Below are 25,101 nucleotides of genomic sequence, written 5' to 3'. Positions count from 1 at the left end.
TGACATCCGGTAGTGGCAATTAGTTGCACCCCATGTTGGAGGGGGCTCGGCGATACTGATTCTTTGTGCTTCAGTAGGTTGAGAAAGTAGTTTATGAACAGATACTACATTGTAACCGAGTCAATAGTACTCAAAAAAAAAAAAAAAAAAAAAAAAAAAAAAAGGTACCAAAATAGTTTGACCTGAGTTGTACATTCATCATATCATATAAAACAGACAGGCAGACAGGAAAGCATACAACCCTCTAAAGTTCAAACATGGGACCTGCAAAGCAAATTAATTTCCCCAATAAAAGCAATGTAATAGTCTCTAAAAAAGCAATTTTAAGGAAAAGACTTTGATAGCTGGAGTTTATTTGAATTAGATAACATAACATCTAGTTCTTAGAGTTACTCTAGACTAACAAATTAAAAGAAATGATCTGATCCTGTCAACGCAAATACAAGGACCATTATCGTTCAAAACGCTAAACACAGTTACATGTGGCTTACGCTGCCACGGCCACTCCCACTGCCACTGCTTGAGGGTCTAAAACATCCACAGAGTTGAGCCTTCTTCTTCCGCTTTTCACCGTCTCTTCTGCCAATGTATATGAAGTCCTTGAGAACGATACCCGTTTTGGTCTTGGAAAATCGGCTTCTGGCTTTGTTCTTCTTTTCATCCTCCAGTTTCAGCAATACGTATTGGATCTTCTGAACCTCGGTTTGTAATCGTCCAATCTTCTCGGACCCTTTTCTTGCTTGCTCGACAACTCTCCTATGCCACACGTTCGAGACCTCCTTCATCTCAGCCGAAGCATTTGCATTGGAGAAGGAACCCTCCTCTTCGGTATTTTTCATCAACTGACTATTCAGATTCACTAACTGGACAACGGTTTCCTCGACTTCCTGTAACTGCTCCTTCACCGTATCAAAATCAACACTCTTGGATTTTCTCCCCTTTCGGTTCGTCTCCAATCTCCTTCTCAGGTTATCTACTGTCACCTGAATACTCATCAATTTCTCAGCATCAGACGTGAGTCGCTCCAGAATCCTTCTGTTGTTTATTCCTTGATTTGGCTCGGAAACAGTCATCGGTAGCTCTAATTTATCAACTCCCAGCTCCTTCTCCACTTCTAGGTCGGTGGGTGGATGTTTGTTCTTCCACTCGGTACTTAGCTGATTGTAGATCGCATTACCCTCTCTTGGATCATGTACCAACGGTGGCTTCTTTGACCCTCTCACGGTTTGAATAGGACTGCAGCCCGCTGCAGTTTCCCATAACTCGAGCATCTGATCATCTATCCTGTATGAACCAGTAGTACCTCTCCTGCGATATTTTTGCGGTGAGCCATCGGAGACATGATCGAGTGGTATGTCTTTCATCATTGTTCCACTCCTGATTTCACAAGATTTGGGCTTCGTCTTCTGTGAGTTGACGTTATCCATACACTCATCCCTACTTCCTTTACTTCCCTTCCTTTCTCTACGCTTGTATTTTTCTCGGTCCAAACTGTGCTGAGATTTTAACGCCTCAATTTCACACCTTATACTATTTTGTCCCGCCTTACTCTTCATGACAGGTTTCTTCATCTGTTCCACCACCACCTTTTCAACAGCTTTAATCCTAGTGCGTAATTGCTGCAAATCTAGGACCCCATTTATCATGGCAGATTGATGATCCATCAGCTTCTCAGAGCTACTTTCCAATTGTTTGTCACAGCTATTTTCATTCGGATGAACCTCAACTTCCATAGCCTGTAAAAATGTGTGAAGAAAAATACTCAGTGATCACAACATTTTCATTTTAGCAGCTTATGTGACATCACTGAATGAATCAAACACAGCCAAATGCTGCTTTTAAAGCTCCAGAAGCTAAGAAAATAATGAAAATAAAATTAGATACTTAATATGAATCCAAGCCCACAAGAAGCTAAGAACGTAAGGTATTACTTAATATGAATCCAAGCCCACAAGAAGCTAAGAACGTAAGGTATAAATTAAAGTACAGTTTTCAGTATCATGAATGACAAAAAAAGAAAGTTTTATAATAAATCAATCGTTGATATCCCAATAAAGTCATACAGATTCTTCAGTCTGCCTGTCCTTAACATAGAATAAACTGAGCACCAGAGCTAGAGAAACCATTTCCCCCATTATAGTACTAAGAAAATTGAAACAAAGTAATTTTATTTTTTTTTGAAAACTGAAACAAAGTAATTTAATCCTACGTTGGTTTCAGTTTTAAGAAGCATCTCATGTTTTCTTCAAATTGACCAGTAAAACTAACACCACAGGAAGAAAATGCAGAAAAGTTGCGAGTTAAAATACGCAACAACAAAGGAGTTATCAGCTTTTGTAAAATGAAGTACAATACCTTTGGCTCCTCAACATCAGATACATTGAGTTTTGACTGAAGCAAAGCACTATTTTCAAGGGATGCTATGTCTTCTTTGAGAGAAGCTATTACAGGAGAATATGCCTGTACTTGGATTTTCAATTCTCCAATCTCACCCTCCATCGAATCAATTTTTTCTTTCATTTCTTCAATCTCCAAACTTTTGGAAGCATTTTGGTCCATTAGACTTCCACATACTTCAGAAACCTCATGAATCTTATTTTCAAGAAAAACTTCATTGATGGAAGAGATCTGGAGATCAAAGTAAAATGCTGCTGCCTCTGCTTCCCAAAGTTCAAACTCCTGGTTTTTATCTTGCAGCTCAGAACTGAGATGCTCTTCTCGAACTTGTTGTTCCCCAATTTCTGCACACAGCTTATCCAGTTTGCCCACTAAGCTTGAGTTCACTTCTTTAAGGAACCCGATTTCCTTGTTCTGAATTTCATTATCTTCCGTTAGTTCAATTACCTGCCTCTCCAGACTTTCCTTTATGTGTCCAGATTGTTGAGAATGGCATTTTAGTTCTTCCAGATTGCTATACAATTCAGAGTTCAAGTTCTCTGCAGCCTCAAGTTTCTGCTCTACTTCCAAAAGCTCTGTTTCCTTCTGCCTCACAATTTCTTTTTCACTTGAAACTTCCATTTTCAAACCGTCATTGTATTTTTTAACTTCTAGCAGCTCCATCTCCACCCTTTGAATCGATTCCTGTAGGATTAAGTTTTCTGCTTCTTTCATTTGCAGCTTCCCCCTCAAAATTCCAACCTCTTTTTCGAAGTCACTGATTACACCCCGCAAACTTTGTGCAACTGCAATAGATGATTTCACCTCTGTAGATTTCTCATTACTAAAACTCCTGAATATTGTGGAAAGGTTAATGAGATCTAGTGTCTCTAGAAGAATTGCATCATTTTCCTGCTCCACAATCCACTTCTCTTTGCCAATCTCTGAGATCTTTTCCATCAAAGATTTATTCTGGTCTAGTAATTGAGAATAATCATCCTCTAATTCAAGGTAATCTCTCTTCAAGTCGACATGTTTAACACAGAGATTCTCCACCTCAGCTTCAAGCATGGCACTTTCTTCATTTCCCTTTATCAGTTCTGATTCTAATTGCCTGTTCATCTCCAGAAGTTTGCACTTGTCATTTTGCACCATAACAAGCTTCTCTGCTGTTATTCTGAGCTCCTGCTCCATAAATCTCTTCTGCACCTCCAATTCCATTCCATCTGATTTCAGTTCTGCCAGGAGAGTTAGCAGAACTGAGTTTTCAACAAACAGCTGCTGATTATAATCCTCATACTTTGTGAGGGAGCATTTCATATCCTCAATGCTGCCAAAAATATGATGCAAAAAGATCTGTTCATTTTCAATTTTGGCTTCAGAGATGCATCCAGAACTAGTTTCCAGAGCCTTGAAAACTTGATATATCCCTACCCTCAGCCTTCCAATTTCATCTAATAAGAGTTCCGCTTCAACCTGCTGCTCAAGATTTTCGTTCTCTAACTCAGAAATCAGTTTATCAGCCAATTTTGAGGCCTCAACATGTTTCTGACATTCATTCACCAGAGAGTGATTTTTCTCTTCCATGTCTTTTATGAATTTCTGCAGGACAAAAATCTCAAAATGGGCTCTTGTTACTTTTTCAAGCTCTTCTTCATATTCTTTCTTTTTCCACTTACTTTCTTCTTGTAGGATATGAATATGGTTTTCCAGGGTAGTCATACGAGTCTCACTCTTTAGTGCAAGACTTGCACGTTCATGTTTTTCAGTATGAATTGAGACTCTTAGTTCTTCTACCTGTGAATGCATGGCTTCTTTTTGCCTCTCTAGCAAAGCATGTCTTTCTTCCAGCCCAGTACATCTTTTCTCAAGGCATTCTACTCGCCGTTCAACATTTTGCAACTGAAAAGCTAGGTTGCTCCTTTCAGCAAGAAGATTGGACTTCTCAGTTTTTAACAATTGGCAGATTTCCTCTAAACCCTTTGATTTTTCCCTGAGACCTTCAAGTTCAACTTTTGCACCAAAAAGTGAGCTTTCAAGAACTGCATTTTTCTCTAGGAGTTTCTGCATGTTCTCAGTTACCATTTGCAGTTGAGACAGCAAAGAAGCTTTTTCGGCAACAAGAGCAGATTTTTCGATCTGGAGAGTTTGGCAAGATTCTTGCAATGCCTTCACCTGCTCATGCGATCCCTGCAACTCTCTATTCACATCAGAAAGAGAGCTCTCCAAACCAGCTTTCTTATTCAAAAATTCCTCCATATTCTCCAACTTCCTGCGAAGAACTTCTTTCTCGGTGCTATCATTCTCATAGGTTTTTCTCAGCATCGAGTTTTCTTCCTGCAAGCTCCTTATTGAAGAAACAAAACACTCTGGGTCCAGACCGACTGACCTCACCTGCTCAACTAAAGCCTGGTAACTGTTGTTAAGGCGACAAATTTCCTCCTTGAGACAGGAAATCTCTTGCTGAAGGGAATTACTTTTCTCCATTTGTTGTGCAACCTCCTCTTCAAGCCTCTCTTTCATACTCCTCAAGTTAAGGATTTCATTTTCCAGATTTTTTATCGTAGTAGTTGAAGACATTTTCAGTTCATTCAAACTGTGGTTTTCAACCTTCACCTGCTGAAGTTCATCCTCCAAACCACCTTTACAAGTTTCCAAGTCCTTCAGCACTTGAAGACCATTTTTCAGCTCCAATGCCAGAGCTTGCTGCTCTGCTTGAGATTGGGAGTGCAAATTCTGCAAAATCTGGAGAGAAGCTTCAATTTGTGCATGACTTAGGCATTCATGTTGTAAGTCAGTCTGAAGTTTCTCCAGCTCCATAAGCTTCTCAGAAAGTTCCTGGTCTTTCATTAGAATCTTCTTTGCCAAATTTTCCGCCTCTACACGCAACGATTGATTTGACATCTCCAATACAAGACACTTATCTTCGGCATTTTTAAGTCTTGCAGCTTCAACAAGAATCTCGCCATTTAGGCGCTTGACTTCCTCCTGGGCACTGTAGAGCTGACTCTCGAGCTTGGATATTTTTTCTAGGCAGTCTTTACACTGAGAATCCGACAGTTCTTTCTCCTTGTTTAGTTCCAGAAGAGCCTCTTTCAGTCTCTTGATCTCAGCTTCAGCACCATCAGCTCGATCCTTAAGCAGTCTGGCATGCTCCTCCGCCAACAAGATTTTCTTTTCCAGATCGGAAACCTTTTCCAGACATTGTCTGTACTGGCAAAGACAGACTTCATTTTCAGACTCCAATTTGCTGATCTCATTTCTTAGATGTTGAGATTCACTTTCTGCCTTAACTGCTCGTTCATTTTGGTCTTTCATATTCTCCTGTACTTGAGAGATATCACTCTCAAGATTAGATATCATTAGTAGATATCGCTTGCTTTTGGCCAGTTCAGAATCTCTTTCAGCCTTAACCTTACTAAGGGAGTCCTTCAAAACCTGAAGTTCGGTTTCGGCATTGCTTGCTTGTTCAATGATCGTCATGGAATCCTTCTGCGCCTGAAGTAGCTCCGACTCTGCAGCTGATAATTTTTCGAGGCACTGCTGATACTGAAGGAGGAGAGATTCCTTCTTTGCCTGCATATCAGCAAGTGCTTCCTTCAAGCTCTGAACTTCCGTTTCTGCTTTCCCCGCACGCTCAGTCTCGGAGAGAAGCTTGGCCTTGAGATTTAGATTTTCACTTGAGATTTTCGACACTTCATTATGAAATCTATCTCCTATATCGGAGAGGCCTCTTACTAGCCCTCCATCCATTAATCTTGAATTTTTTGAAGTATCTTCTCCTTCCCCGATAATCTCGTTTAACTGTTTCAAACCTCTCTCGCTGGATCCAGTATCAGATTCACCAGGATATGTACCAATCATCTGTAAAGCATGTATCCAGGACGAGGAATTCTTATGAAAGTCATCTGCTTCGGGCATTGCACGGATCTGTTGCAGCATTTCCGGAGTGTGTGGTTCTGCCTCGAGTGTTGAACCTTTTGAAGGTGAATCTTCAGCCAGAAGAAAAGGGATATGGTTGGGGAAAGCCTCCGCCATCGCTTTGTGTGCATGCCGGAGCTCACCTGTTACATGATCATATCTTTCAGCTAATGCGCGGTATGCTCGATAGAACTCCTCAACCAATTTCATCAGCTCCGGTCGTTTTTTATAATACATTTCAGCTCTCCGTGCAAACGAATCCGCATCTTCTTCAATCAGCTTGATCATTGCCTTTACTTTAGCATCCATATCTGTGACAAAACATCAACGTAAGGTCAGTTAACGCTTCATAATTTCATAGTGACATATATTAGCAATACATTGTACGGGCAATGTGAGATTGTGAACATATCAGCTATGGACAGAATGAACACTCAGAAACCAGAGAATAAAATACAGCATATTTCAAAGCATTATCTTGAGGCAATAGATCAATTTAAAGCCCAACAAAGTAAACAGTACAGCCGTCATGTGTAATTCATAACGACTTGGGGATAAATAGTGTTCAAAACTCTTCTAAAAAGTAGGACTAAGCCACTAATAGTCAGTTAATATTATTTCGATATTGCCCTTCAAAAACATATGGTAGACACGAGCTACTTGGTGTCAAATTTGTAATAGCACATAGTATGACATTATGGAATAATATAATATAATATATCTAAAATGATAATTTAAGTATTTGTAGGAAATAAGTATATATACACATACATTTATACAAGGGGTGGGAGAAACCCCCATACCCCAAGTATGAAGAATTTTCCCATACTTGTCACCTTCCCCTTTTTATCCCTGTAAATAATTCGGGTATCCGTTGGGTATGGGTACAGGTACAGGTACAGGTATCCCAACACCTATATCATGTTGATCTTAGAAGCATCAACTAGTTGAAATAGCGTTTCCAGAGACATTAAACTATGCATTTGGAAGGGTCAAAAAGTGTGTTTGCAAGTCAAATACACTGAAAGACTCAGCTCGAAACATCGAGCTACACAGTGAACAACCTAAACCATAAAGCTAAGTCTGCAGAGGCTATTTCCATAATAAACACCCCAAGATTTGGTGAAATCAAATAAAGAGCCCTCCTCTAAGAACTGGAACAATATCTCAAATAAATATGCAGAAAACAAAAACAATTAAACAAAGGCATGCCTGTGATTTTAGGCGACAACTTTTGAAGAACATGAGAAGGAAAGAAGTAAAAAGACAAACATCAATGTGAAAAGCTGCTCACCGGTGAGGTTTTCATGAAGCCATTTCGAGTTCTTTGGGACGTGGCTATCCCACCACCAAGAATACAACCGCCTCGATTCAGAGTGAAGCAAAGATGCCATGACTCCAGCAATGAACAAAAGCACAAGTGGTTTTGGCCTAGCGAAATCCCGGTCTTTGTACCACCAATGAAAATAATGGATCCAGGCCAGTATAAGAACTTGTATAACTCAACTAGAGAGAGGCTTTAATTCCTGCACCTGCCAAAGATTTTTAAGGGAAACAGCATTAGAACGAAGTCCAACATGAACAATTTTTCCAAGCATTAAAAAGAGTTGGAAATTACTGCAATTAGCACTGCAAGTTACCTGCTGAATTAATCACAAGCTAGACAATAGCAGCAAGTATAACTTCTCACTTCAATAGTTTCAAAGCTAGCAAATCAAACAAAATCTGAGCCAAAGAAGAAGAAAATGCAGAGTAAAATCAGATCATAGATGGAGCAAAACAAAATAACCTTAACATGGACTCAGCATAATATCAAGAACAATTGACAATATGGGTAAACAGATTATGGCATAGATACCCCAAAAATTCAGCCACAAAATAACTCTATTATCAATAAAAGTACAGAATCTTCTCCAACAATACAACAAATGTTGAAATCATTCATATTAGTACATTAGGAAGAAGATAAAGGAAAAAAAATTAAAAATTGATCATCTTAAATTCACTATAAACACTCAAAGATACATAGGCCTAAAATGAAGGTGTAAATACCAAAACCCCAAAAAAAAAAAAAAAAAAAAAAAAAAAANGCTTGCTTGTTCAATGATCGTCATGGAATCCTTCTGCGCCTGAAGTAGCTCCGACTCTGCAGCTGATAATTTTTCGAGGCACTGCTGATACTGAAGGAGGAGAGATTCCTTCTTTGCCTGCATATCAGCAAGTGCTTCCTTCAAGCTCTGAACTTCCGTTTCTGCTTTCCCCGCACGCTCAGTCTCGGAGAGAAGCTTGGCCTTGAGATTTAGATTTTCACTTGAGATTTTCGACACTTCATTATGAAATCTATCTCCTATATCGGAGAGGCCTCTTACTAGCCCTCCATCCATTAATCTTGAATTTTTTGAAGTATCTTCTCCTTCCCCGATAATCTCGTTTAACTGTTTCAAACCTCTCTCGCTGGATCCAGTATCAGATTCACCAGGATATGTACCAATCATCTGTAAAGCATGTATCCAGGACGAGGAATTCTTATGAAAGTCATCTGCTTCGGGCATTGCACGGATCTGTTGCAGCATTTCCGGAGTGTGTGGTTCTGCCTCGAGTGTTGAACCTTTTGAAGGTGAATCTTCAGCCAGAAGAAAAGGGATATGGTTGGGGAAAGCCTCCGCCATCGCTTTGTGTGCATGCCGGAGCTCACCTGTTACATGATCATATCTTTCAGCTAATGCGCGGTATGCTCGATAGAACTCCTCAACCAATTTCATCAGCTCCGGTCGTTTTTTATAATACATTTCAGCTCTCCGTGCAAACGAATCCGCATCTTCTTCAATCAGCTTGATCATTGCCTTTACTTTAGCATCCATATCTGTGACAAAACATCAACGTAAGGTCAGTTAACGCTTCATAATTTCATAGTGACATATATTAGCAATACATTGTACGGGCAATGTGAGATTGTGAACATATCAGCTATGGACAGAATGAACACTCAGAAACCAGAGAATAAAATACAGCATATTTCAAAGCATTATCTTGAGGCAATAGATCAATTTAAAGCCCAACAAAGTAAACAGTACAGCCGTCATGTGTAATTCATAACGACTTGGGGATAAATAGTGTTCAAAACTCTTCTAAAAAGTAGGACTAAGCCACTAATAGTCAGTTAATATTATTTCGATATTGCCCTTCAAAAACATATGGTAGACACGAGCTACTTGGTGTCAAATTTGTAATAGCACATAGTATGACATTATGGAATAATATAATATAATATATCTAAAATGATAATTTAAGTATTTGTAGGAAATAAGTATATATACACATACATTTATACAAGGGGTGGGAGAAACCCCCATACCCCAAGTATGAAGAATTTTCCCATACTTGTCACCTTCCCCTTTTTATCCCTGTAAATAATTCGGGTATCCGTTGGGTATGGGTACAGGTACAGGTACAGGTATCCCAACACCTATATCATGTTGATCTTAGAAGCATCAACTAGTTGAAATAGCGTTTCCAGAGACATTAAACTATGCATTTGGAAGGGTCAAAAAGTGTGTTTGCAAGTCAAATACACTGAAAGACTCAGCTCGAAACATCGAGCTACACAGTGAACAACCTAAACCATAAAGCTAAGTCTGCAGAGGCTATTTCCATAATAAACACCCCAAGATTTGGTGAAATCAAATAAAGAGCCCTCCTCTAAGAACTGGAACAATATCTCAAATAAATATGCAGAAAACAAAAACAATTAAACAAAGGCATGCCTGTGATTTTAGGCGACAACTTTTGAAGAACATGAGAAGGAAAGAAGTAAAAAGACAAACATCAATGTGAAAAGCTGCTCACCGGTGAGGTTTTCATGAAGCCATTTCGAGTTCTTTGGGACGTGGCTATCCCACCACCAAGAATACAACCGCCTCGATTCAGAGTGAAGCAAAGATGCCATGACTCCAGCAATGAACAAAAGCACAAGTGGTTTTGGCCTAGCGAAATCCCGGTCTTTGTACCACCAATGAAAATAATGGATCCAGGCCAGTATAAGAACTTGTATAACTCAACTAGAGAGAGGCTTTAATTCCTGCACCTGCCAAAGATTTTTAAGGGAAACAGCATTAGAACGAAGTCCAACATGAACAATTTTTCCAAGCATTAAAAAGAGTTGGAAATTACTGCAATTAGCACTGCAAGTTACCTGCTGAATTAATCACAAGCTAGACAATAGCAGCAAGTATAACTTCTCACTTCAATAGTTTCAAAGCTAGCAAATCAAACAAAATCTGAGCCAAAGAAGAAGAAAATGCAGAGTAAAATCAGATCATAGATGGAGCAAAACAAAATAACCTTAACATGGACTCAGCATAATATCAAGAACAATTGACAATATGGGTAAACAGATTATGGCATAGATACCCCAAAAATTCAGCCACAAAATAACTCTATTATCAATAAAAGTACAGAATCTTCTCCAACAATACAACAAATGTTGAAATCATTCATATTAGTACATTAGGAAGAAGATAAAGGAAAAAAAATTAAAAATTGATCATCTTAAATTCACTATAAACACTCAAAGATACATAGGCCTAAAATGAAGGTGTAAATACCAAAACCCAAAAAAAAAAAAAAAAAAAAAAAAAAGATTTTAACCAAATGTATATGAACTAAAACTGCAAATGAGTAATCCTTCAAACCACTCAGATAAACAACAAATAAACATTGAAATCTGGTAGGAAAAGCAAAACACACTCAAAACCCAGTTCTTACATACACCCACCCTGATCTAAACACTAAAAATCGTTCACATTGATGAAATTTGAGAAACCGGCGTGAAAACCAAAAACAAAAACCAAAAAACAAAAAGAAGCAGACATATGGGTCACTAGAAAGCAAACAAAAATCGGATCCTTATCATAAAATTCAGATGAATACTCACCAAAACAGCAAAAAAAAACTAGCAATTGGTAAAAAGAATCTTGATCAGCAGCTGTGATTGACAAAACCACTTAGCTGCTCTGCTCAATTTACTTTCACACCATTCTCTCTCCCCCGCTCTCCGTGAACGTCATTGGGTCTCTCTCTTTCTCTCTCTAACAGGTGGGCATTTGCTTTGCAGTCTCTGAAATGCAGCTTTCAATAGGGCTAGTGTATATGTATGTATACACAACTACACGTATATACTGTATGTACATTCCCTGAATCGCGGTGGGGTGGGATGGGGTGGGTTTAAAGAAGGAGATTTGTTGAGATTCTAGAGAAAATTTTTTTTTTTTTCCTTTTTTTATGAGAATACTGTAAAGTGCTAAACCGAGAGGACTAAATTATGGTTTTTCTGAAAAAGTGATTATGTTTCTTTCATATTTTTGTCGATACTTTATACGATATTACAACTACGTGGTACTAATGACTAGGTATGGGGACGAATTTACTATTCTGGCCCTACCTTAGGATGTCAAAAATGTTTTTTCTTGGGTTTCCCATTTGGTTTTTCTTTTTTGTTTCTTTTTTCTTTTTCAGTAATTACCTCCTTGTCTCTCCATATTATTTGTTTTTTCTGACCTATAAGTAAGGATTCTACTTTAAAGACTCTTATTATTACATTATCTGGAATTCTTGTATTATATAATTTTATTTTAATTTCATTAATTAATATAATTCTTATTATTTATTTTAAAAAATCTATGATATCAAAAAAGTGCCAAGGACCTTGTGGTCCAGTGACATCAAACCTTCCCTTTATACGGGAGGTGGTGGGTTCAAGCCTCAGTGGAGTCAATACTGACTCTTGTGCTTCAATAGGTTGAGAAAGTAGTTATGAACAGATACTGCATTGTAGTAGAGTTAGTAGTATTCAAAAAAAATGATATCAAAAAAGTACCATGTTTACTATTAGAAATAAAAGAAACAATGATATTTTTTAAATAATTATCATTTTATTTACAAAAATATCATTATTCTTTTTTATTTATAATAGTAGAATCGGTACTCTTTTATATTATAAGAAATTTTCTATAATATAAGAATTAATAGATTTAAACATAAATTTGATTCAAATAAAATTTATAATAACCACACATGACAAATCATATCTTACATGTCTATATTTTAATGTTTTTAGTAAATTATTTAAAAAACAATAAAATTTAAAAAAGTCTATAAAAAAAGATCGCAAGGCAATTTTTTTTCTTTTTATAGTATTATTTAATTATTATACATTAGTTTAAAATATAAATATTAAAATATATAAATAGTGCATGTATAATATTCTTATCCTTGTTCGCACCGAGCTAGCCCAATTAAGGCACAAAGTGTTGATCAGATTGACTTTTTCATACGAAAGGGGTTCAAACTCTCAACATCTCTTAAGGGACGAGATTGCACGGCCACTCACGCCAATCAAGTTGGTTGATCAACTATTAATTTTGACTTTAAATATGTTCATTTTTAGTTCAAACTATTCAAAATGCCCTAAATTTATTAAAAAATGTATAAAATTTTCTTATTATATTTGAGGTTATTCTTAACATTTTGAATTAACAGTGAAACATTTTTAAAAAAAAATTAAATTTGACGAAATCAAAATTAATAGATCAGAAGTCGAAGGATCGAATGTTAAATAAATTAAAAATTACTTAAGTTGTACAATTTAAATGAATAGCTATATGTAGTATTAATTAAAATTTAAAAAGGATTGCAAAAGGAAAGTAGGGGAAGGGAAGGTAATGACTAATGATGTTATTCGGTAAGTCGGTATTTATTAAAGGGCATAATAGAATGTGAAAAAAGCTGCCAAAAAGAGGGGTTACTCCAGCCTTCCCCTTTTTTTCTCATTACATTATTTCTTTTTTTATTTAATATTACCCTAACCTATTTTAATTATTATTCATTAATTAAATTAATTTTTATTTATTTTATTTTATAATATTATTTTTTGCAATTATAAAACTTATACATTTTATACACTAATGCTAAACTAAATAGAGTAATTTTACCACTCACAAACTAACCACAGTACCACACTATGATATGTAGCAAAATCATATGCATTAGTTTTCTTTTTTTAATTTTAATTTTAACTTTACTAATGTCTATAATTTTGTAACATCATGGAAAGGTTAATTTGTGAGTGGTAAAATTAGCCTAGACCAAACTAAATATTATAACTAGTTTGAATTACAAATACCTCAAATCAAGTTTCGTTAAATCAGATCATACACAAAATAAAATGGACGAAGTAGTATTCTCCTTTTCTCTCTGGTAATGGTTAAGTTATGATTTGTTAAGAGTAAAGTTACCCAACCTCCTACATTTTACTTTCAAAATTTTCCTCTAAACGGGATTTTATTTGATTGAATTCTTTAGTATTTGAGTACAAATATGTGGAGCCAGTTAATTCATTGCATCCAATGAATATAAGTCACGTTGGGAGATGAAACTTTTTGAGTGAAAATTAACATTATTCATTTGTTTTTTTTAAGAAACATTATTTATTTGTTAATTAATATTCTTTTATGCAACACAAAAGAAATATAAAAACAAAAATATATCAACCATGATAAGATCACATCAATACAATAAAAAATGTACAATGATGTCCGAAAAGGAATGGACGAGTGGGTTAAGTATAATTTTCATACTTCAAGGTTATGAGTTCAATTCTTGTTAACCCTTCATTGGGTGTTTTGGTATGATGGAATTGCAATTCCATTCTTACCAAATTCCATTGAATGTACAATTCTATTATTTGGTAACAGGGAATTGCAATTCTTTATTCACTTCTTGAATTCAGACCATATTCATTTTTCACATAATTACAATTTCTTTTTTCCTAATTTCATCTTTCCAACCAAACGTCTCGCCATGGTCAAGCCTGTCTAAAGAGTCTTCCTAGTACGATTTACCTCCACTGTGTAATTTACTAGTTATTAACTTATTATACAAAAGAAGAATTTACTACCTCGTGCACGTCATCAGGTAATGGCCACAGAATTTCCCTGCTCACAAAAAAATGTACAAAAGAGTATTCAATTCATGAAATATAATTATCAAAGCAAGAAGCAGTTGTTAATCAATATTTCAAAATATAATAATCAATCGCTATACACTAAGTCTTTAGTTTGATTTAAAAATCAATCAGAAACATAATTTTCAGTCACAAAGCCGACAATTGTCATGTCTTGAGTTGCAATGTACATGTTGCTTGAAATTGTCAAATTTGTGATTGAAAGTTTGGATGTGATGATTTTTAAAGTCAAATCAGGACACACTGGATCTCATTTTCAAATTTTCAAATTTTTTTATGATCATATTATAACTTACACAATTCTGATGACCAAACAAAAAGTATTTACAATATATACTAGTTATCTCATTCTACTTGTTATATTTATAATTATTCATCAAACATACTCTTTCTTCTTAATTTTTAGTGGATAAATTTTGTTCGTGTATAATACACATAAACCACACAAGAGATGTAGACCTCACTAGAAATACCTTGTGTGACAGGCTCGATCAATAAGATGTTAGTAATAATTGAACTCACGACTTTTAAATACGAGAATCATATTCCATCAACTGGTGCACCTCTTTTGGGGTATTTTTTTCATAATTTTTAAATTTAATTATTTGTGTTTAATAGTACTTTTAGTGCGATTTCTAAATATATAAATTGTATACACTAATATTAAATAAAATATTACATACAATTGAAATGTAAATAACTTGAGTCAAACTGGTTAAACAAATTATACAATCAAAATGAGACAAATGAAGTATTATATATTTTCTAAAAAAGTAAAAATTATTTGTATTCATTAAATATTATAAATTAACTAACTTTATTTATAGTTAATTAAATAATATGACATATTAGGAGGTCATTTTAAGAATATAATCTATCTATACTATATATAAAAGTAAAATCCTCCTATTTCATTTTCCCAACCAAACTTTTGTAGTCAATTAATTAAATATTTTATTGGTCAAATAATTAATAAAGCTTATTTGGTAAAAAATGTAAAATGAAAATTAACTAATATCTATTAATTTGTAATATTGTTTCTATATTCACGTATCAATACTATTAATAAAAGAAAAATCATCCCCTTCAACTTTTTCCGCACAAACTAATATTATTAATTAATTGGTAAAAAAAATAATAAAGTTTAATTAGTAACAAAATTTTATTTACCAAATCCTGAGAATAATTAAATCATTATAATTGTGAGAATAATGGAAACAAATTTTGCATAATTTTATAAGAAAAAATAATTTATTACTTATTATTTACACCAATAATAATAATTCGAATACTTATCTATACTACTATTAATAAAAATAAAATCATCCTTTTTTAAATTCCCGCCCAAATAATAGTAAAGATAAAATGGAAAAGAAATTTGATTTTACTAATTGATTTAAAATATAAAAAAATTCTAATGGAAAAGGAAATGGAAATTAGGCAAATTGGAAAGGAAAATTGTGAGCATAAATATAATATAAACATAAATGTGCAGTCCAACTATCAGCTTAGGCTTTTAGTTGAATGGAGCACATGATTTAATTTGGTATCAGAGCCACCCAAAGGTCATGGGTTCGAAACTCTGCGCCACCCGTAAAAAAAGTCAATGGTCCACGTGTTGCTTGGAGCCCATCAAAGTCAATCGGCCCGCACACGTGAGGGGGCGTGTGGGCCATGCAAAAGGTCATGGGTTCGAATCTCCGCGCCACCCGAAAAAGGGGGCGTGTGAGCATAAATATTTCAATTTGGTATCAGAGCCATGCAAGTGTGAGCATAAATATTTCAATTTGGTATCAGAGCCATGCAAAAGGGAGCATAAATATTTCAATTTGGTATCAGAGCCATGCAAAAGGTCATGGGTTCGAATCTCCGCGCCCATCAGAGCCATGCAAAAGGTCATGGGTTCGAGTGTGAGCATAAATATTTCAATTTGGTATCAGAGCCATGCAAGTGTGAGCATAAATATTTCAATTTGGTATCAGAGCCATGCAAAAGGGAGCATAAATATTTCAATTTGGTATCAGAGCCATGCAAAAGGTCATGGGTTCGAATCTCCGCGCCCATCAGAGCCATGCAAAAGGTCATGGGTTCGAATCTCCGCGCCCATCAAAGTCACGCCCATCAAAGTCAATCGGCCTGTACACGTGAGGGGGCGTGTGAGCATAAATACGCGTGAGCATAAATACACGCCCATCAAAGTCAATCGGCCTGTACACGTGAGGGGGCGTGTGAGCATAAATATAATATAAACATAAATGTGCTTATGTGCAGGGGCGTGTGAGAGCACATGATTCAATTAAATTATTTAAAAACTTTAAAAAAAAAAAATTAAATACACTTTCCTTTTAAAAAAAATTAATTAAACATAGACTGTTATATTTTTTATAATAGTTACAATTTATTCATTCAAATATGGAAGAGGAAGAAAAAACTAAATGTGAAATGGTGAAAATGAATATAATTAAGGTATAAAAGTATAATTGCACATATATTAGTGTAATTGACTAATAATAATTGCATAATAATTATTATGGTAATTAAGCTAAATATTGGTTTGAATTTATTTTTATAATAATTATAATTAAATTAATTCTCAGTTTTCCCATATTTATTTTAGTAATAATTATAGTATTTGTTCATAAACTACTTTTTCAACCTACTGAAGCACAAAGAGTCAGCATTGCCTCCACTGAGGCTCGAACCTACCCCCTCCAACATGGGGTGCAACCAAATGCCACTACCGGATGCTACTAGACCACAAGGTCATTAGCCATATCGATATTTTTAAAATAATTGTAGACAAACATGTCATATATTATTCAATTTATAATCAAATAAATGTGTACGTTCAATATTAGAATTTTTTATAATTTCATCTTTATTTTTATTATCTAAATATATAATAAAAATTTATTAAATCATCGATCCAACCATATTTATATTATTATCTAAATATATAATTGCACAATTATTTGCTCTAATTCAAGCAAGGAAAACATCAAGAAACATAATCGATCCAACCAATTTCATCAATCGTGCTATATAATATTCGATGGTATAATTTATATAATTGTATATCGATCCAAATATTCATAAAATATTATAACAAATCCATTCCGTGCAACGCACGGGCGAAAATACTAGTATCATATAAAAATTGTTCTACAATTATTCATGATGTGGTAAATGCACTAGAGTACAGATATGAAAGTAACGTATGACTACGGGTTTAGAGCATGATATTATACAATTCTGCTTGTTGAATTAAGTGTCTAAGCTCGAGTACAGGTAACAACAGGTTAGAGAGTCCCGAGCATATGAGGGTTAGGTAGAAATGCTAAAAGTCTCCCTCAAGGTATTAAATGCACTATTTATAGCGTTGCGGATGGAGTACATGCTAGGGGTAGACATATGTGACACGTGTAACTCATGCACCAGGGGGGTCGGAGACGATGTTTCTCTCTCTATGTGCACTAAGATTCTTAACCTTCTTATTTCTCCTGCGGTCAGATTGGAATTGAGAAACAGAGCTTACCCCTCTAAGTGGGTCTAATCGGGTGTATCGCCCCGGCTTTATGTGTCGGGGTCAATCCCAAAGGCAGGGTACGACTTAGGCTGAGTACTTATATGCTCGACCTTTTAATTTAGATCGGGTTGATAACCAATAGGGTTGAATTCAGGTCGGGAATTAATCCTTACGGTGATTAAATTAAATACCGAGCATGTATGTGATACGTATCTTCGAGAAGTATTCCCCCTCCATTCATAATATTTGTATGCTGCCAACTTGCCAAGCCACTTTTATAAGGAAAACATTATTTGTATTAAATTTTATATCATTTAATTATTTTGTATATATTTGTATATATTATCTACCAATAAATTAACTATTCTCACAACAAATTAAAGAAATAAAATTATATCAAAGAATTCAAAATTCAACACACACACACATGCATATATAGTGTCCAATAAAATACCAATTCGCAAAAATCTAATTTTTTTACTTTTCAAAAATTTAAGCTCACTAAAAGATTGCACCACATATTCGCCAAATACCTTGTAATTTCATCTTGAGCATATACTACAGATATGTTAGATTGTAGCCAAAAAAAAAAAAATTGCACCACATATTTACTTCATTATATTGTAGTAGTGTGTTTAAAAAGTTGGAGTGATTTGTTACTTTAATCATTTTTTAAAAAGACCATTTATGTAAATAAAATAATTCGATGCTCGAATTAGAAAATTTTCAATTAGATGCCTAAGAATATGATGAAAGCAGTGAAGCAATTTAATTACTTTTTTTTTTTAGCCAATATCACCTCCACTGAAACTTGAACCCATCCCTCCTCCATGTGGGGATGCAACCGGGTGCCACTAGACCACACCAATTACTTTAATTTCATTGCAATTGTTATAATCTTACCATTCTCTCAACCAGACTTAAACCTGATTCATTTATTATTAGTTTATGTTTTTTTTTTCCTCGTGGGTATGTAGTGACTTGAAATCATCATCATTATTCTAAAACGCTCTTCTAAGAGGACCCTAAAATAATACTATTTGTACTAAATTTTATGTCATTTAATTCAAGTGTCAAAACTATTTATATTCATAAGTTATCAATAAATTAAGACCAAATTAATCATATAAAACAATATCAAATTTCAAAATAAAATATTTGTATAAGTAGCAACATCCATTTTTAAAGGTCACACGAAGTTCATATACAAAGTCCACTAAGGATTCATTTGAAATCGGTAACTCATTTTTTAGAAAATATTTTATTTTTTTTTAATGTTTGGTTGAATGTCAAAAAATTATTTTTTTTTTTCTGTTTGTTTGAATTTTCCTGAAAATAAACATATTATTTTGTATATATATATATATATATATATATATATATATATATATATAAAATAAGTGGTAATGTGTACTCAAAAAAAAAGTGGTAATGAAGGTGATGGTAATGGTAGTGGTAATGGTTGTAGTGGTGATGTGGTGGTGGTGGTGGTGGGTTGTGGTGGCGGCAATAATTATCACCACTCACCAGTCACCACCACCACATCACCACTACAACTAGCTTGAGGAAAAATGAGGGGTAGAAAGAGAGACAAATAAATAATCTGAAAAATTGTGTTCTGGCTAAAAATCTAAGAAGATTTTTATGTCAAATTGATGAATATTTTATCGTTAACCAAAATGAAAATTTTCCTTGACTTCATTTTCTTTGAATAGTCAAACACTAGAAATATGAAAAATGACTTTCAAAATTATTTTTTTAAAATTTCAAATGGAACATAGATTAATGACCTTTTTTTAAATAATAAATTAATGACCTTATAGTCAAATAGTGTAAGTTTATATTTTAGAATAATAAATTACATATTCAAATTCTATTCCTTAAACAATAAAAATAAAAAATATTTTCAGAAATCTGAAAATATTTCTTTTCCAAAAGAATAGCCTTACTAAAAGTTTGCACCATATTTTATTCATTTATTTCATTCTAAATGTGATTCTATTATTATTAGTTTTATTACTTTTATAGTTTGTCCTTCGGACATGTGGGCGCGTGAAAGCTTCGCTGGCTAAATCAGATATGCTCATATGATTAATGCTTAAAGCAAAAGCAGTCCGGAATTGGTAATTTTCACTTGTTCACAATTACTAGACTCTGTTCTCAATATTCTTCGGGTAATATTTTATCTTAATCAATTTATAACCATATGTCTTAATTCTTGGATAATTAATATGAAGGAAAATGATGCGTATAGCCCCTCAATTATAAAGATATCATCTTTCTCATTTTATTTATCTTACTTACTATTCATTGGTTAAACAAATTCTTTCTTCTTTATTTATTTTTTTAAATATTCTTTTACTTATTTATAAATTTGATTTTTTGTGTTTAGTTTTTTTTTTTTTTTTTTTGAAACATAACGAAACATTGCATNTATTTTTTTAAATATTCTTTTACTTATTTATAAATTTGATTTTTTGTGTTTTTTTTTTTTTTTTTTTTTTTTGAAACATAACGAAACATTGCATTAATGGATATCAGGATACAGAAGGTTTAAAATGGAAGAGGGCGGGCTAGCAGACCACACCCTACGATCAGACATGGAAAGGGATTCCCGAGCTAACAAGTGGGCAATCCGGTTCGCTGATCTTTTAGCGAAAGAGATAAGTACATCAAATAGAGATGATAGTAAATCTTTAATATCTAACAAAATGAGATAAAACTAAGAATCCATGTTAGCAACTTGAAGACCTTGAAGGATCAATAGGGCAACAGTTTCTACTTGGCAATTGGTGTACCGTTGTTCTTTTAACAAACTTAACGCTTCCCTAACCGCAAAGGTTTCGGCTTCCTTAACAGTATAAATACCAGTGCATGGAAGGCTCTCAGCCGCAATGAATGCACCCTGATCGTCTCTCAAAATCCAACCAAAGCCCATGTAACCATTAGCGTTATCCGCAATAGCATCGACGTTGAGCTTAAGATATCCTACAGGAGGTTTTTGCCATTCGGTGATGAAAATGGGCTTTTGTATGGGATTGAATTCATCAGCATCTTGGAATTTCGTCCACTCCATGAGGTGAGCTTTTGCTTACTCCACTGTTTCTCTTGGCGATATGGAAATATTGTTCCAGACTTTCTCGTTCCTTGCGTGCCAAATGTACTAACAAAGAAGAAGTAACAAGTTACAATGGAGATTAGAGAGAGGCTTACTGTTCTACATAAACCATTCTCCAAAGTTGGCTGCATTTGAGTGATGAATATGTATATTAGAAGTATTCCAGCACTGGGCAGCAAAGGGGCAAACAGTGGACAGATGGAGTATGCTTTCAGCAGAGTTGGAGTAGAAAAGGCATGTACGGTTGCAATTTACTCTTTTGGCTAGAAGGAGGTCAGCTATTGGAAGGGTTGAAGAACACGCTTGCCACGTGAAAGTTTTCACCTTGGGAGGAACCTTGCACTTCTATAAGGAGGTCTAGTATTTCTTTTTAGCAGTAGGTTGATCACCCAAAAGATTTCTATAGCAACTTTTAACGGTGAAGTTACCTCGCTCTTCCTTCATCCAAATAAGTTTATCATCTCTATTAAACATGGGCAAGGGGTTGTTTAAGATAAGAGAGGTGCCCTGGTGGTTAAAGATGGCTTAAATTGTTTCGGCATCCCAAGAAGGATTCTGAGACTTAACCAGAGATGAAACTACAACGTTATGCATAAAAGGGAAAGGAGGAGTGGTAATTTGGGGATTTGAAGGATCAGGTAGCCACTTATCTTTCCATATTTTGATGGTATTGCCGTTACTAGCTCTCTAGCAGTTGTTGTTTCCCATGACATCCCTGGTTGTTAGCAAATTGTCCCAGATAAAAAAGGGATTAGTGCAAGTTCTGGCATCAAGAAATGTGGAGCCTGGGTAGTACTTAGCTTGGAAAACTCTTGCCACAAGAGAATGTGGGTGACGGTAAGTATTGTTACCGGAGTATATTTGATAAATGAGTATAGTAGTTGAGTACAATCATAAGTGAGTACAATGGTGTTTGGTGTTAGGAAACCAGAGACCTCCCTCCTCCTACAACAGGCCTACTATTTATATTACAAGTACAATGACTCTTCTTCTTTGCATGTAATGATTTTCATGATGGTGAGCCCTGAATGTGAAGTGCAATAGAGCCGTTGGTAATAACTTCTCTGCTCAAGTGTAACGAATGGCTATTTAACATCCTGAGCCTCTCTGTCTTCTTGTGGTTCGGGTCGGGTGTTGCATGCCCAATTATCTTGTCATCAGCCCCCTTACTCCCCAGTTTGCGAGCATAGCCAAGTCAACTAGGGAGTAATAATAGTGTAGAAGCGAGATGAATAAGTTTTTTTTAAAGGCCAAATGCGGCGGCTGAGGCGGGGATGAGGCCAAACGTGGCCTCGGCCCAGCTCCAGTTTTTTTTGGCGCTTTGTGTGCGAGATCACTTCGACTGACCGTAGGCTTGGCCAAAGGTCAGCTCTTCCGTCAGGTAGCTAGCGAGATTGGATCCCATGCCGGCCCTAAGGGAATAGAGTGTGGTGTTTTCGAAACCAAGCCTTAAGCTTGACTAGAAAACACCCTCCCGTCAGGTAGCTAGCGAGATCGGATCTCGTGCTGGCCCTAAGGGAATAGAGTGTACTGTTTTTGTAATAAAGCCTTAAGCTTGACCCAGAAAATACCTTCCCGTCAGGTAGCTAGTGAGATTAGATCCTGTGTTGGCCCTAAGGGAATTTTTTTTTTATTTCTTCTTATTATTTTTTTAAAACAAAATTGATCAGGGCGGACCATGACCAATAGGTACATTGATAATCGTTGATCAGGCGGACCATGACCAATAGGTACATTGATAATCGATCAGAGTGGACCATAACCAATAGGTACATTGATAATCGTTGATCGGGGCGAACCATGACCGCTAGGTACATTGATAATCGTTGGGTTCTCTCTCGCATCCCTTCACCCTCTGCGCGTATGCTACGCTGCTTGAGGAAGCGAACGCACTTGATGAGGCGGATGCTAGTTGAGGAGGCAGACACACTTGATGAGGCGGACACCGCTTGAGGAGGCGGACGCACTTGATGATGCTGACGCCACTTGAGGAGGCGGACGCACTTGATGAGGTGGACGCCACTTGAGGAGGCGGACGCGCTTGATGAGGCGGACGAACGTGATGGGGTGGACACGCTTGATGAGGGTACGCCACTTGAGGAGGCGGACGCCACCTGAGGAGGCGGACGCCCTTGATGAGGCGAATGCCACTTCAGGAGGCAGACGCGCTTGATGAGACGACAAAGCGAACGCACTTGATGAGGCAGACGCTATTTGGGGAGGTGGACGCCACTTGAGGAGGCAATGGTAGACGCACTTGAGGAGGTGGACGCGCCGCCGTGGAAGGCACCAAGGCGGCCTACTGCACCGCCTCAAGATCCCCCTCACGGCCATGGTATCCGTAGTAGTACAGGTAACGGGATCCATGGGAACTGCTACACCTTGATCGAGCCATCTCCTGTGATAAGTTGATTTTTGTAATGTGTGAAGTGTTGCTTGAGATTTGAGTTCGGCTTTCAATGAAAGCACCAATGATGGTAAGTATTGTTTCTGGAGTATATTTGATAAATGAGTATAACAGTTGAGTACAATCGTAAGTGAGTACAATGGTGTTTGGTGTTAGGAAACCAAAGACCCCCCTCCTCCTACAACAAGCCTACTATTTATACTACATGTACAACGACTCTTCTTCTCTGCATGTAACGGTCTTCATGATAGTGAGCCTTGAATGTGAAGTGCAATGGAGCCGTTGGTAATAACTTCTCTCCTCAAGTGTAACATCCTGAGCCTGTCTGTCTTCTTGTGGTTCGGGTCGGGTGCTGTATGCCCAGTTATCCTGTCAGTGGGAATCGAATGAGCCTCCAAGCTTGCTTGCAAAGTAGAGCAGTATTAAATAAATCAAACTTCCGAAAACCAATGCCTCCCCAAACTTTAGGAGTGCACATGTGAAACCAAGCTATCCAACGGATACCTTTACGGTTGCCATACTCAATTCCCCACCAAAAAGCATTCATAGCACACTCAATATCTCGCACAATATCCTTAGGGATATGAAAGACACTCATCGCATAGGAGGGGATTGCTTGAATAACACTTTTGATTAGTGTTTCTTTCCCGGCTCTTGAGAGAAATTTGTGCTTCCAACTGTAGATCCTATTGAGAACTTTGTTTTTGAGAAACCCCAAGATTTCTTTTTTGTTTCTGCCTACAAGGAATGGTAATCCAAGGTAGTTGCCAGAGGTCTTGGTTCTAACAATATTTAGGGTGTTGCAAATAATAGCTTTTAGAAAATCATTGGCATTGGGGTTAAAGAAAAGTGATGACTTGCTGAAGTTGGTCAACTGTCCAGAGGCTGTAGGATAATCATCAAGAATCACCTTCAAGCTCTGTATTTCAGGGATGGTGGCTTTGCAGAAAAGAAAGATGTCACCTGCGAACAAAAGGTGGGAGATTTTTAGAGCACCACGAGCTACTTGGACGCCATGGAGATGACCTTTGGATTCAGCTTCTTTTAACATTGCACTCAGGCCTTCAACAACAATTATAAAAAGATATGGAGAAATTAGGTCTCCTTGTCTTATACCTCTGGATGGGATAATAGGACCAATCGGCTCACCATCATTAACAATGTGGTACTCTATAGTCGAAACACACTCCATAATAAGAGAAATCCATTTTTCATTAAAACTCAATTTGAGAAGGACTGCTTGAAGAAAAGATCATTCGACACGATCGAATGCCTTACTCATGTCAAGTTTGAGTGCAATCATGCCTTCCTTACCCTGCCTCTTCTTCTTTATATAATGGTGGCTTCAAAAGTTGTCATAATATTGTCTATTATCATTCTGCCGGGGACAAACTAACACGCTTTGGTTCTCGATAATAATTTTGTCTAGCAGTTTCTTCAATATGTTTGCCATCACCTTTACCACAATTTTATAAGCCACATTGCATAAGGCAATGGGGCGGAGGTCTCCCATATTTTCCGGGATAGCATTTTTGGGAATAAGAACAATGTGCGTATGGTTCAAGCCGGGAGGCAGTTATGTCATTACCCAGTATATCCCAAAATGCTTGAAAAAAAAACTCGGATTGAAACCGTCTGGCCCTGGAGATTTATCGAGGTGCATAGAGAAGACGACTTTTTTGACCTCATCCCAAGTGGTTGGTCTCAAGAGAGCATGATTATGAGAGTCATTT

At 36.1% G+C, this 25,101-nt stretch overlaps 2 protein-coding genes across 2 annotated transcripts; both read right to left on the bottom strand.

Moving 5' to 3' along the window:
* Positions 1–276: 276 nt before the first annotated feature.
* LOC116016332 (protein NETWORKED 1B-like) lies at positions 277–8,057 on the bottom strand. The gene is made up of 4 exons (XM_031256546.1): positions 7,938–8,057; positions 7,592–7,829; positions 2,356–6,608; positions 277–1,736 (listed from the first exon to the last, which is right to left on the bottom strand). The coding sequence occupies exons 2-4, from the start codon at positions 7,689–7,691 to the stop codon at positions 477–479; spliced, it is 5,613 nt and encodes a 1,870-aa protein (XP_031112406.1). The 5' UTR covers positions 7,692–7,829; positions 7,938–8,057; the 3' UTR covers positions 277–476.
* LOC116015875 (protein NETWORKED 1A-like) lies at positions 7,800–11,660 on the bottom strand. Its single transcript, XM_031256043.1, has 5 exons — positions 11,231–11,660; positions 10,490–10,574; positions 10,144–10,381; positions 8,394–9,160; positions 7,800–7,829 (listed from the first exon to the last, which is right to left on the bottom strand). Exons 3-5 carry the CDS (start codon positions 10,241–10,243, stop codon positions 7,800–7,802), a joined length of 897 nt encoding a protein of 298 aa, XP_031111903.1. The 5' UTR covers positions 10,244–10,381; positions 10,490–10,574; positions 11,231–11,660.
* Between the last annotated feature and the right edge of the window lie 13,441 nt (positions 11,661–25,101).

This window comes from Ipomoea triloba, chromosome 4, assembly GCF_003576645.1.
Source record: "Ipomoea triloba cultivar NCNSP0323 chromosome 4, ASM357664v1".
Classification (NCBI taxonomy): domain Eukaryota; kingdom Viridiplantae; phylum Streptophyta; class Magnoliopsida; order Solanales; family Convolvulaceae; genus Ipomoea; species Ipomoea triloba.
The sequence above is the reverse complement of the archived record's forward strand: the minus strand, read 5'-3'. Positions and strand labels throughout refer to the sequence as shown.